General features: G+C 48.3%; 1 protein-coding gene across 1 annotated transcript in view; it reads left to right on the plus strand.

The window, feature by feature from the left end:
* Window positions 1–11,743: 11,743 nt before the first annotated feature.
* SLC6A2 (solute carrier family 6 member 2) overlaps window positions 11,744–13,194 on the plus strand; it is a 38,225-nt gene continuing 36,774 nt past the window's right edge. The window contains exon 1 of the mRNA XM_069549865.1: window positions 11,744–12,011. Coding sequence (XP_069405966.1) covers window positions 11,744–12,011 — 268 coding nt within the window. The remainder of the gene's footprint in view (window positions 12,012–13,194) is intronic.

Raw genomic sequence — 13,194 nt, forward strand, 5'->3', positions numbered from 1 at the left:
AATAGCATGTACCCTGGAGCCAGCTTAGTTTTGGGTTCCAAATCCCAGCCTTTGTCCCATCCTATCCATGTGATCCTGGGCAAAGCATTTAACCACTTTTACTATTAATTTTTTGGGAAAAATTTAAAAAAATTATTGAAGTATAGTTGATACTATTAATTCTTTAATCTGTAAAACGGAGATAATAATAATGAGTTTTATGTGAAATAAAGCTTAGCATGGCTGTTGTTTAGTTGCTGAGTTGTGTCTGACTCTTTTGCAGCTTTATGGACTATAGCCTGCCAGGCTCCTCTGTCCAGAAGATTTCCCAAGCAAGAATACTGGAGTGGGTTGCCATTCCTTTCTTCAGGGAATCTTCCCCACCCAGGGATCAAGCCTGTATCTCCTGCACTGGCAGGCGGATTCTTTACCACTGAGCCGCCTGGGAAGCCCGCTTAGTGTAGTGCATCTAGAACCAATAAACCAATAAAATTCATGTAATTCATGCATCAGTGAATGGAAAGACTCCGATATATTGCAGATTTCTATTGTGTATTTAGTATGTGCCCAGCATGAAGCATTTCACAGTCATGAAGCATTTAAACCTTACAGCTACCCTATGAGATAAGTACTACGATAAGCCCCATTGTATAGAGAACTGAAGCACACATCAGCCCAGGCTAACAGGGCTAAAAACGGCAGGTAGAGTAGGGGGCAGGCCTCACACACCATGTGCCATGGGCAGGTGTTCTCTGCGTGTGGTCCACAGAGTGTGGCTACTGCCTGTGCTGCCCTCGCTAAGTGGCTTATTAGATTCAGGTTCCCAGGCACGAGAGCAGAGTGGGCCCAGCCCAGACTGGGGGCAGATCCCACAGCCCTTGGTTTCATTGTGCTGAAGCCTCACGAAGATCACCTTGATGAGAGGGCAGTTCTCACCTCCATCCCCTTGCCTATCCCCCACACCTGCTCTGGGGGTTTTATGGCTGCTCCTGGTACCTCTATCACTGTACCTTAGACAATGAGCAGGAAACAGCTCTTCTCCTTCCATGCCCTAGAGGGCACCCGTTCATCTCTCCCAGGGAGAAAGTGGCTCAGCCAGGAAGTGGCTGAATGTTTTTTGCCAAGTGTGGCCAGAGTGAAAGGAAGCCCCAGTGCTAGGAAAAGAAGGCACTGAGATGGCGAGTGTGAATTGCTATAGCCACTCTCAACCTGGGACCATGCTTTGGAAACATATCGTTAATATTGGAATTGCATATTTTTAAATAGGAATTAAACATGCCACAGACATGCAGATTCCTGGTCCCCGCTGCTGACCCACTGTATCTAAATTTCTGGGGCCAGGCCCAAGAATCTGCATTTCGAACAATCTGCTAGGCTAATGTGAGCTGCGAAAGTGGCAAAGAGGCTGCAGAACTCTAGAAAGAAGCAGATGACCTTCAAGGACATGACAGTAACTCACATCATGGAGCCTTGCTAAATGAGTCCCTTCCTAAAGCATTACCAAAGTCTTTCCCATTGATTGTTTTATTTAATAGCTGTGTTATTCCCATTTTACAGATGAGGAAATTGAGGCTCAGAAACCAGTCACCCAGTAGGTAAATGGTGAAGCAAGGTTTTGAACCTATCCAACATTTTTTTAAAACTCCAATTCCACAAGCATAATTGTTACACTAACCCATATTTGCTACTTCATCCCAGACTAGGAATTTGAAGTCAGATGTCCTAACTTGAAATTCTAAAGAAGATCCCTGCCTCCCACGGATGTGAAGAGGTTAAACTTCTTGAAATAACAGCAAGGAGTAACACATGCTGGCCCAGGCACTCTTCTAAGTGCTTTGCATGTGTTTATTCATTTAATCCTCTCGACGATTCTATGAGCTAAGTTCTATTTGTCATCACCATCTTACCTATTTTACAGATGGAGAAACTGAGACACAGAGAAGTAGGAGAATTTGGCCAAGATTTCACAAATAGGAAGAAGCCAGAATTAAAATTTGTGCAATATGGCTACCAAGTTCATGCGTTTAGCCGTTCTGTCTCTCCAGACTGAAGGAAAAGCGTAACTTGGTATGTTTCCTAGAAATAGATATCAGAAGGCTAGAGAGACAAGTAGGAAGAGGTTGGGAAGGTAGGTGTATGCATATGTGTTCTGTATCACTGGTGACACCACTTGGAAATGTTTCCTGAGGAAAAAGGAAGCAGCACAGAGACTAGCGGGCCGTCGTGTCAGGGATGCCGAGATAGAGTCTGTGCAAGAGTTTGCAAGTCCCCTAAACCTCTATTTAAAATGCTGTGTAGAGACTTCCATGGTGGTTCAGAGGTTAAGAATCTGCCTTGCAATACAAGGGATGCAGGTTCAATCTCTGGTTGAGGAACTGAGATGTCACATACCATAGGGCAAGTAAGCCCATGCATTGCAGATAAGACCTAATGCAACCAAATAAGTAAATATGTAAGAAAAAATAAAAATAAAATGCTGTTTATATTAAAAATGAAAAATACACAGAGATAAGTACTGTTTTCTTGAATAGGAATACTGTAAAAAAAAAAAGTCGTTTCCTCAAGTTGATCTATAGATTCAATGTAATCACGGTTGAAATTCTGATGGAATTTTTCATGGAACTCAATAAGCTGATTTTGAAATTTGTGGGGAAGAGCATTGCCAAGACACTTCCAAAGAAAAAGAGCTGCTGAATCTTGCCCCATTAGATGTTGCTGTTCAGTAGCTCAGTTGTGTCCAACTCTTTGCCACCCCATGGACTACAGCATGCCAGGCTTCCCTGTCCTTCACCATCTCCTGGAGTTTGCTCAAACTCATGTCCATTGAGTCGGTGATGCCCCATCAGAGAGAAAAACTTATCATAAAGTAATGCTGTTTGCTTTTTTCCCAGTTTTATTGGGATATGAAGTGAAATGAAAGTTGCTCAGTCATGTTTGACTCTTTGTGACCTCATGGACTATACAGTCCATTGAATTCTCCAGGCTAGAATATTGGAGTGGGTAGCTGTTCCCTTCTCCAGGGGACCTTCCCAACCCAGGGATCGAATCCAGGTCTCCCTCGTTGCAGGCAGATTCTTTACCAGCTGAGCCACAAGGAAAGCCCTTTATTGGGGTATAATTGACCAAAAAATTTATGTATTTAAAGTGTACAATGTGGTGATTTGATATATAAATGCATTGTAATATGATTACCATAATTAACTTAATTAGCAAGTTTGTCATCTCACACCTTTTCTCTGTGTGTGTGTAGTAAAATACATAAACTCTATTCTCTGTAAATTTCAAATATACAATATAGTGTTGTTAGCAACAACATGCCATAATTTTGAGCCCTAGAACATAGTCATCTTATGACTAAAAGTCTGTGCTTGGAAAACAATGTTAATTAAGGCAATGTGGTATTACTTGGACACAGAAAACAGTCCAATGGAGCAGAATTAAGAGCCCAGAGGCAAACCCAGCTGTACAAGGAGACTTGGTTGGTGAGTGACCATTCTCTGCCAAGCAGAGCAGGAAAGATATAACTACTTAATGAATGGGCCAGGACAGTTTATCAGTGATTTACCTGAGAAATAGTGAAGTGGAATCCCTATTTCATACCCTATACAAAATCAACTCCATATCAGTTCAGTTCAGTCACTCAGTTGTGTCCGACTCTTTGTGACCCCACGGACTTCAGCATGCTAGGCCTTCCTGTCCATCACCAATGCCTGGAACTTACTCAAACTCATGTCCATTGAGTCGGTGATGCCATCTAACCGTCTCATCATCTGTTGTCCCCTTTTCCTCCTGCCTTCAATCTTTCCTAGCATCAGGGTCTTCTCAAATGAGTCAGTTCGCATCAGGTGGCCAAAGTTTTGGAGTTTCAGCTTCAGCATCAGTCTTTCATATAGTTTAAAGATATAAATATGAAGGGTTGTTGTTAATGTTGTTTACTCACTCAGCCGTGTCCAACTCTTTGTGACCCCATGGTCTATAGCCCACCAGGCTCCTCTGTCCATGGGATTCTCCAGGCAAGAATACTGGCATGGGGTGCTGTTTCCTTCTCCAAAATATGAAGGGGAAAACTATCAAACTTTAAAATATAGTTTAGGAAAATAATGGGTAGAGAAAGATTTCTGACATAAATACATAAACCAAAAGAAAAGATTGCTGTATTAAAATACAGTAAAATAGGAACTTCTCTGGAGTTCCAGTGGTTAGGACTGCCTTCCAATGCAGGGTATGTGGGTTCAATCCCTGGTCAGTAAACTAGGTTTCCACAGGCCACAGGACAACTAAGACCATGTGCTGAAGCTAGAGAGATCCCGCTTGCAGCAATGAAGACCCCATGTGTTATAACTAAGAATCGATGCACCCAAATAAACTAATTAATCAAAAAATAAAATAAAATACACTAAAATGAGTAAGCTCTTATTTACCAAAATCACCATATAGAGAAAAAAGACTTATCATACAACCGAGATAAGATATTTGCAATATTAGTGACAAAGATTTGTGCACAGGATATCAAGAACTACTATGAAGACGCTAGTGGTAGAGATCCCGACTGGCAATGCGGAAGACCTGAAAGAGCCAGGTTCAATCCTTGGGTCAGGAAGATCCCTTGGAGAAGAAAATGGCAAAATCCCATGGACAGAAGAGCCTGGCAGGCTAAAGTCCGTAGGGTTGCAAAGAGTCGGACATGACTGAAACAATTTAACACACACACATGTGAATCAATTAAAAAAAAACACACGAAATTGCACAAATGACATGTTATCATGTTGCAGAGGAAATAAAACATAAATGACCCACACGTATGTGAAAACACGCTGCAGGTTGTTAGAAGTCGGGGAAACGCACATTAAAATCACCTCTTAAAGAGTGATAAAAAATAAGAGCCAGGTAATACCCAGAGTTGCCGAGGATGTAAAGAAATTGGAAGTGAAGAAATACCAGAGTTTCAGCTGGTGCCACTTGAGAAAAAAAGTTGACCTTATTTGATAAAGCTGAACACATACTCTACACATGGGCATCAGAGCTGTCTGTACAAAAGAATCCAGGCAGCATGGTTCAAAGTATTTAAAAAACTAGAAACAGTCCAACATTGAAGCCCACTTCAATAGTTGAGTGAATAAATAGATTGTTATAATTCAGACAATAGAATGAATATGTGAAAAGAAAGTGAAAGTGTTAGCTGCTCAGTCATGTCCTGCTCTTTGCGACCCCATGGAGAGGAGCCTGCCAGGCTTCTCTGTCCACACAATTCTCTAGGCAGGAATACTGGAATGGGTAGCCATTTCCTTCCCCAGGAGTGTTCCTGACCCAGGGATCCAACACGGGTCTCCTGCATTGCACAAATTCTTTACCACCTGAGCCACAAAGGAAGCCCAGAATGAATATATACAACAATGAAAATGAGTGATCTACAGCTAACTCCATCATCATGAATGAATCTCAAATATATGGTGTTCTGCCAAAGAAGTCACAGAACAATATCTGTAGTGTGATTCCTTTTATGTAAAGTTCAAAGAAGGACAAAGCTAAAGAATGTACTCTTAGGAATAGATTCATAGGTGACAATACCGTGAAGAATAACAAAGAAACAATGATTTACTAAATAAAGGAAGGTGTGGGGGAGAGTGGCAAGGGGAGGGGCACAGGGGGCTTGTAGGGTATGTTCTATTTCTTAAGCCAAGAGAATGGGTTCTTTTTGTAAAATTCATTTTTAAATTTTTAAATTATTTTTTCCTTTTTGGTCACATCCTCTGGTGTGTGAGATCTTAGTTCCCTGACTGGTAATCGAACTCATGACCTCTACAATGGAACTGTGGAGTCTTAACAACTGAACTGCCAGGGAATCCCCCAGGGGGTGGGTTCTTATATATTCATATTACTGATACTTAAACTGTAAACTGTTTACATATATTTTATATGCTTCTTGTTATGTGTGAGAAATTTCACACTAAATTGTTAAATGCTGTGTGTGTGCGCGTGTTTCTGGGAGAGTCTACATTCACCAGATTGTCAGTGTCTGGTCTTCTCACAGAGTGTACCTGAGCGTGAAGGTTTCTGTGGTCCCATCATGCTCTAATATTCATTCCCTAGATGGAGAGAACTCTTGTGTCAGCCTGACTATGGTTCATCCTGATCAGCTGACCTCAACCCCACTCTGCCTTGGAGAGGGACGTGAACCAGGTGTGAGTTTTCTGTCGTCATAACTCACGTGACCACCTTAGGGTCAAAGGATGTCATTTGGTGGTTCATGCAGAAGGGGGATGTCCTTCTTTCTTCCCAGGAGACTGAATCCCTTTGCCTTGAACACCTCCATCCCTTTCTCCCTCCCCAGTTCCAGTCCTGACATAACTTTTGTCTATCTTTCTTCTTCTTCCTGTCCACCCCATCTTGCTGATGGACTTGGCCCTCTCCAAAATGCCCTAATATAGCAGAGCAGGAGTCAGGACCCAGCCCTGTGCTTTTTCTGCTGCCCACCTGGCACACCTGTCCTCTCCCCCCACCCCCCCAGCACTTCTGTCCTCCTGTGGGGGGGGGGGTCATGTGCTTTTCCAGGCTTGCAGTGCCAAGTGCGCAAAAGGATGGTTTACTCGTTAATCCATCTCACCCACTGAAGAACTTCAGATTTTACTCCAAATGAAATGAGCCACTGGAGAGAGGGAAGGATAGGATCTGAGTTCATTTCTAGAAGGTCTTCCTGGTGTCTGTGTAGAGCTTCAGGGGTAAAGCGAGAAATGGCAGAGGCCATTCAGATGCTACGGCACTAACCCAGGTGAGGGATGACATAGCTGGGAGCAGGCTGGTGACCTCGGAGATGGGGAGATGGGAACGATAAAGCCAAGAGAGTTTGCAGTTGGATTGGTTGTGGGGGCAGGAGAAAGAGGACTCTAAGGTTTGGGGCCTTTGAGGATCTACAAGGAAGACAATGCCATCACTTGGAATAACGGAGACAAGGAAGAGCAGGTGCATGTGTGCAGGTAAACAAGGGGAGGTCAAGAATTCTATCTTTGACACAGGGGTTCCAGGTGTCTTTTGTTGCCCGTGTGGAGATGTTGCTCTGTAGTTGGATCCAGGCAGGCGATGTTAATGGATGTATCCATCATCAATGACAGATAGATGCTCTTTAGTGCCAGAGCCTGGATGTGGTCCCAGGTCAGGCTCCACAGAGAAGAGTGAAAGGACTGACCATCTGAGTAGGCTGGAAGCCTCGAGGACACCTGGGAGGCTTTAGAGGAAGATCTCCTGAAGGAGACTGACTTCAGCTCACCGGGGTCTTTTATTGAGGGCACTTTTTTGCTGTCTGGAAATGCAGTTTAATGTACACCAACCATCCAGAGCAGGTCAGTGGTCAGGACATAGGTCTAATGCCCCTGATCAAAAGAAAAACAAAATAAGGAAACAGAAAGGAAGGAAGAAAGAAAACAGGAAAGAAGGAAAGGAGGAAATGTACAGGGAACTTCTCCTCCTCCCTGACCTCATTTTCCCCATCAGTGCGGTGGAGGTGCAGGTTCTGATACTACCTTCAGGACACTTCCAGAACTGAGTCGTTTGGATTCCAAATATCCTACAGACCAGCCTTTGTGTGTCAGGGTCTTAGTGTCTGAGGGGAGATGGCCAGAGCTGGGCTAACAGCGCCTTGTGCCCATGGCCTGTGTCACCAAGCATCGTGGTAAGTGGAAGTGATGCCTCCCCAAGGATCACGTTAGCTCTGATAATGCTCCAGCCGTCTGCCCCCCCCCACTTGCCCTCAGGCCACCTGGAGGGGCAGGAGGCAGGGCACAGAGAGAAGCCACATGGCCCCATGGCTCTTGGATCTGAAGGCAGGGAGTCTGGGCTCCAGATGGAGAGAGACATTTTCCCCTTCAGCCCAGCCTCAGGCTAGTCTCCAGAAGTCTATGAAACTACAAGGTGAAACCCTCAAGTTTTGCTGTCAGACCCTCCAATGATGTGCATGGGAGGGGTGTGGGGCAGGGGGGCGGGCGGGCAGTGTCTCCCTTCATCTCTGTAGGGGACACTCCAGGGCCTGCCCACACCTCTTGTAATCCACTCTTCTTGCCAACATAGACCCAACCACCAGCTTCCTACTGCCCAAACCAGGGACTCTAATGGGAGCCTTTTTCTGGCAACAAGCATTTGCTCAGCCCACATACCAGGCAGGATGGAAATGCTGGTAAGTTAGCACCCTGGGAGCAGTCTTCATGGATAAATACTCCAGCTTTCTTGCCCGGCGATGGGACAGATCTGAGACACTCCTGGCCCAGAGGTTTCCAGCAGGACTGACCACCAGCTGCCCACAGCAGTGACTGCTTCTTAAGGGCCCCTCTATTGGTTTCTTTCTCTTTCTTACCTCCCCTGTCCTCTATCACTGTTTCCAGGATCACCTTACTCAGTCGTGTCCAACTCTTTGAGACCCCGTGGACTATAGCCTGCCAGGCTCCTCTGTCCATCGAATTCTCCAGGCCAGAATACTAGAGTGGGTAGATGTTCCCTTCTCCAGGGATCTACCCAACCCAGGGATTGAACCCAGGTCTCCTGCATTGCAGGTGGATTCTTTACCATATGAGCTACCAGGGAAGCCCCCTAAACAAACTACTTGAATTCAATTCTTTGTTTCAGGTTCTGTTTCTGGTAGAATCCAAGAGAAAAAAGCCCCAGCCAAAGACACCAAGTCCAACCAATGACTGAGATCTCTCTTTGTTCCATTTTGTACATATTTCTGGAGTGTAAGCTATGTAACAGGATATATCAGGTACTATCTTTATCCCTAGTAGGGAAGTCATGCAGAGAAAGTTCTAGACAAATATACAAAACAATATAAAGGAAGAATTTATTCTCTTGTGGGAGGTAGTTATCAGAGAAGGCTTTACAGTGGAGGTGACACCTGAGGTTTTAAAGGATGAATAGGAGTTCTCCAGATAGACAAGAGGAAGATGGAAAGCCTTTTTTAAAATTCAGAGGTGTAAAAAGCCACAAAGTATCTAAGGAATCACTGGTAGTTGAGTATATCTCTTGTTCCTAGAGAATAAAGCATATTTTGGAGATGGTAAAGGAATTTTAAAAGAATACAGAAAGAATAGCAAGAGATGTGGTTAAATAGGCAGGCAGAATCTTGTCTGTATTGCAGAAGGTGTCTTGATATTATCTTGGAAAGATGGGAAGATTTTAAGAAATCATGGGTTATCTTTTTCTGATCGCATAAGTATCAAAGGCTTATTGTATAAAAGTTGGCAGATAAAGAGAAGTATAAAAAAGAAAATAAAATTACTTCAAATCCGGAGTTAATTAAATCACATTGATGTGTTGTTGTCTCTCAGAGGAGTTTTAGGCAGAAGAGTGAGGTGATCAGATGAGTTTTAGAGAATGCTCTGGCAGCTGGTGAATATCATGTGGCTGGAAAGATACTGGGCACAGGGTGACCAGCGAGGAGGCTGCTGCAGTGAAAGGCGATGGATGGGGACCCTCTGTGGGGATGCTTCCACAGTGGGAATGGGGCTTCACAGCATGTTTTAAGGTGGGATCCTCAGGATCACTTGGATAAGACACAGGGTAGCAGGCAGGAGGGCAGCCTGACTCCTAGTGAGTTTCTGAGTGTCTCCATCCATAAGCTGGTGGAGGAGACAGGGGCAGGGGACCAGGAGACCTGCGTTCTCATTTCAACTCTGTTACTTCCAACCTGTGAGCCGCAGCTTTCCTGACCCCCAAAACGGGATGATGGTTCCAATCCTGCTTTCTTTGCAGGCTTGTCAGAATGGTCCAGGGGTCAGAGGAGACAAACATCGCTGGTGCTGTTTCCTCCTGAAACCTCCTCCTTGCCCTGACCTTCTGCCTCCAGCCATCAGCCTCCAGAAGGCCAGGGCAGATCCACCGCCGCACTCTTTTCCCGTTTCTCTTCTCTCTGCATCCTTCACAGAGGACATCTGTCATGTTGGTCACCTTAATGAAAGTACTCTAAACACTCTCCTGTGTGCTAAATCTCTTCAGTCGTGTCCAATTGTTTACAGTTCTATGGACTGTAGCCTGTCAGGCCCCTCTGTCCATGGGATTTCCCAGGCAAGAATACTGGAGTGAGTTTCCATTCATTTCCTTCTCCAGGGGATCTTCCCAACCCAGGGATTAAGCCTGCATCTCCTGTGTCTCCTGCATTGGCAGGCAGATTCTTTACCACTGAGCCACCTGGGAAGCCTCTTAGTTTCCCTATCAGGGATTGGACCAGTCCCCCTGCAGTGCAGTCTTAACAACTGGATCGCCAGGGAAGTCCCATATCATGGATATTTGACAGAGTTGTCCACTAATGTATCTCAAGAGCCTAGAACAGTGTCTGGCACTTAACAGGCATATGTAGGAACACGTGAGCAAAGGGGTAGCGACTAGGTAAATAAGTGAATGAATAGCAATTCTAAGCCTCAGGTAATAGGGGTCAGAACCTCAAATGACTTGCTAGCCTGCCGGTAACAAACAGATGTAGGAGTAAGCGCCCCGTTGTGACTTTTCAATCCGAACAAGCTAAACAAAACCCACCCGATGGCCCACCAGCCCTCAGTGTGCCTTCCTAGGCACTGAACAGAACATTCCCATCTTGTTGATGAAAAAACTCTGGCCAGGTAGCTTACGTGACCTGCAGCGGATGACAGAAGTGATACTGAACCGCCATTGCACTCCCCAGTTTTCTCCCTGTTCCCTCTCAAACTCAGATCTTAGTTCTGAGAGTCTCGCTCTCTTCCTACAGTCGTAGGTCAGAGCCTATTGCCCCCAGGAGCTGAGTCTGGTGTCCTAATGCGTGCTGGGAAGGCAGTGGGCGCCCGGGTCCGGCGAGTCGCCGGGAGCGGGGCTCTTGCAGTCCGCCGAGCCCGCGCCGCGCCCCCGCCCCTGCCCATCCCCGGCCGCGCTGTCAGTCTCCATTAGCGCTAACAGGCTCCAGACAGAGCGGGCCCGGCGCTGGGTTAATGCAATCGGCGCGTTACCTGGGGCGCAGGCTACATTACCAGCCCGGCCCCCGCCCAGCACGGTCAGAACCAGCAGACCCGCGCCCCGCCGGCCGCCCCGCGCTTTCAGCGCTCCTCCGGCCGCGCCCGAGCGCCACGCGGCGGATCCCAGCCCCAGCCCCAGCTCCAGCCCCAGCCCCAGCCCCAGCCCTCGCCCCACAGCCTGGCGAGGCGAGGCGGGTCCCGGGCGGGCAGGCAGGGCGCACGGCACCCGGGATCCCTTTGCTGCCGGACACGTGAGTGCGCCCTGCGCGCGGGACCGGACTAGGTGTGCCAAGGAGGCCCAGGCTGGGATGCGCAGAGCTAGGGTGCCAGCGAGTTTGAAGGGCAGAGGTAATAAGTGTCCGGGAAGGCTCCTGGTGCTGTTGGACGTGGCGCAGACCCGAGCTGAGGGTAGGGGGCAGCCAGCTGCACCGGGTCAAGTCACCGCCCCGGGAAACCTCGGCCTGGGCGTGTCCAAACCTCGCCTTTTGGGGGCAAGAGGGAGTGGGCGAATGAGGGAAGCGCTCGGGGTCCCAAGAAAGATCCCGAGGGCTGCAGGGGCGGTCTCCACTTATAAGTTCCATCCCAGTCGGGCGCGCCACTACCTCTGCTTTTTTCCAACAGACGTGCGCCTTTTCTGGGCACCCTGAGCCCTCTCAGCGCGTGCCAACCACAGTATCCCAGCGCTCCCGGGAGGCCGCAGGCAGGGTGGCATGGCCCAGTGATCACATCGTTTCCTTTGATCCCAGCAGAGCCTCTGCGTACTCCCAGTATTCCTGACGCTCCTCTCACCAGCCGCACCCATGCTTCTGGCGCGGATGAACCCGCAGGTGCAGCCGGAGAACGGCGGGGCGGGCCCGGGGTCGGAGCAGCCCCCGCGGAAGCGCAAAGAAGTCTTGGTGGTGAAAGAGCGCAACGGCGTCCAGTGCCTCCTGGCGTCCCGCGACGGCGATGATCAAACCCGAGAGACCTGGGGCAAGAAGATCGACTTCCTGCTGTCAGTGGTCGGCTTCGCCGTAGACCTGGCCAACGTGTGGCGCTTCCCCTATCTCTGCTACAAGAACGGAGGCGGTGAGCCCCCTGACGGGCTGGGGGTTTTGACTTGGGAAGCTACCTGTTTGCGACGCGGGCCGGGAGAGGAGCTGGGGATACCCACGGGAGGAGTTTAGGAGACAGACGGGCAAGTCCAGGGCGCAGGAAGAGACCAAACAGGGCTCACGGGAAAAGGAGTCCCCTTTGGAAAAGGGAAATCGAGGCATGACCTTGGCATGAACTTGGACAGTGATGGGCGCATGCGTAGAAGGACAGACCAGGGCACCAAGTTGGGTAAGGAGCTCGAACCTTTGGATGGTCTGCAGGAAGGGAGGCAGAGATCTGGAGAGCTTCTGTCGCGGCGCCGAAGGTGCACAGAATGCGACAACCAGGCGCACACGGTAATCCTAACTCCACTCTGGCGCTCTGAGTAAAGGACTTGGGTTCCCTGACGGTACTTGGGAGGCCCTGAATTCTGGGGGACACAAACCCTTGGATCAAAGACACAGAAAGAGAAGCTAGTGGCAGAGAGAACTCCACTGCTCAGGTTGGTGGTCCTTTGGCTGGAGGGGCCAGAGAGCACAGCCTAGGTGGGTTGTGTCAGCCACTGCCAAGAACTGACCTAATCCCTGGGGCAAGAGGCTTGGGTGATTAGGAAGAAGCCTCTACCTCCTGGGGTCCTGGCCACATTGCAGGGTAGAGTGGGAGAAGAGCCTGGAGGAAACATCACTCCAGCAGTCAGGCTCTCTCCCTCCTCCTTTGCCAGGGGACCTAATACTGCCTGCCCTGGGGTGAGAGCCTAGTTATCAACTACAGCCCAATCAGGGAGCAGAGTCCTGGGGGAAACAGCTCAGCGTGCAGGATACTGGGGCCTAGCCCTAGCTCCTTCCTGACAGCTTTTGCCGAAACTGCCCCAGACCTCCCCTCTTTGCTGGGATGAGCTCAGGGGTACCCTGTAGCGAGCCTTGGAAAATGACCTAGAGGAAGAAGTCGGCAAAAGAGGGGGCCAACCAGAGCCGAAACATTTTTCTACCCACTGGGCCATCTGCCTGGCAGGGGCTCTGATTCAGGACTCCAGGGGGTCAGAGGGAGGCAGGGTAAGGGTTTGGAGTTGGAGGGAAAGCCCATGACCTTGTCCCATGGGGTCTGGGCCCCTGCTGTTTGCTTCAGTGTGTACTCTGGATGCTTGTTTTGGGTGAGGAATGGCAAACAGGTGATCCAG

Source organism: Ovis canadensis, chromosome 14 (assembly GCF_042477335.2).
Source record: "Ovis canadensis isolate MfBH-ARS-UI-01 breed Bighorn chromosome 14, ARS-UI_OviCan_v2, whole genome shotgun sequence".
Taxonomy (NCBI): domain Eukaryota; kingdom Metazoa; phylum Chordata; class Mammalia; order Artiodactyla; family Bovidae; genus Ovis; species Ovis canadensis.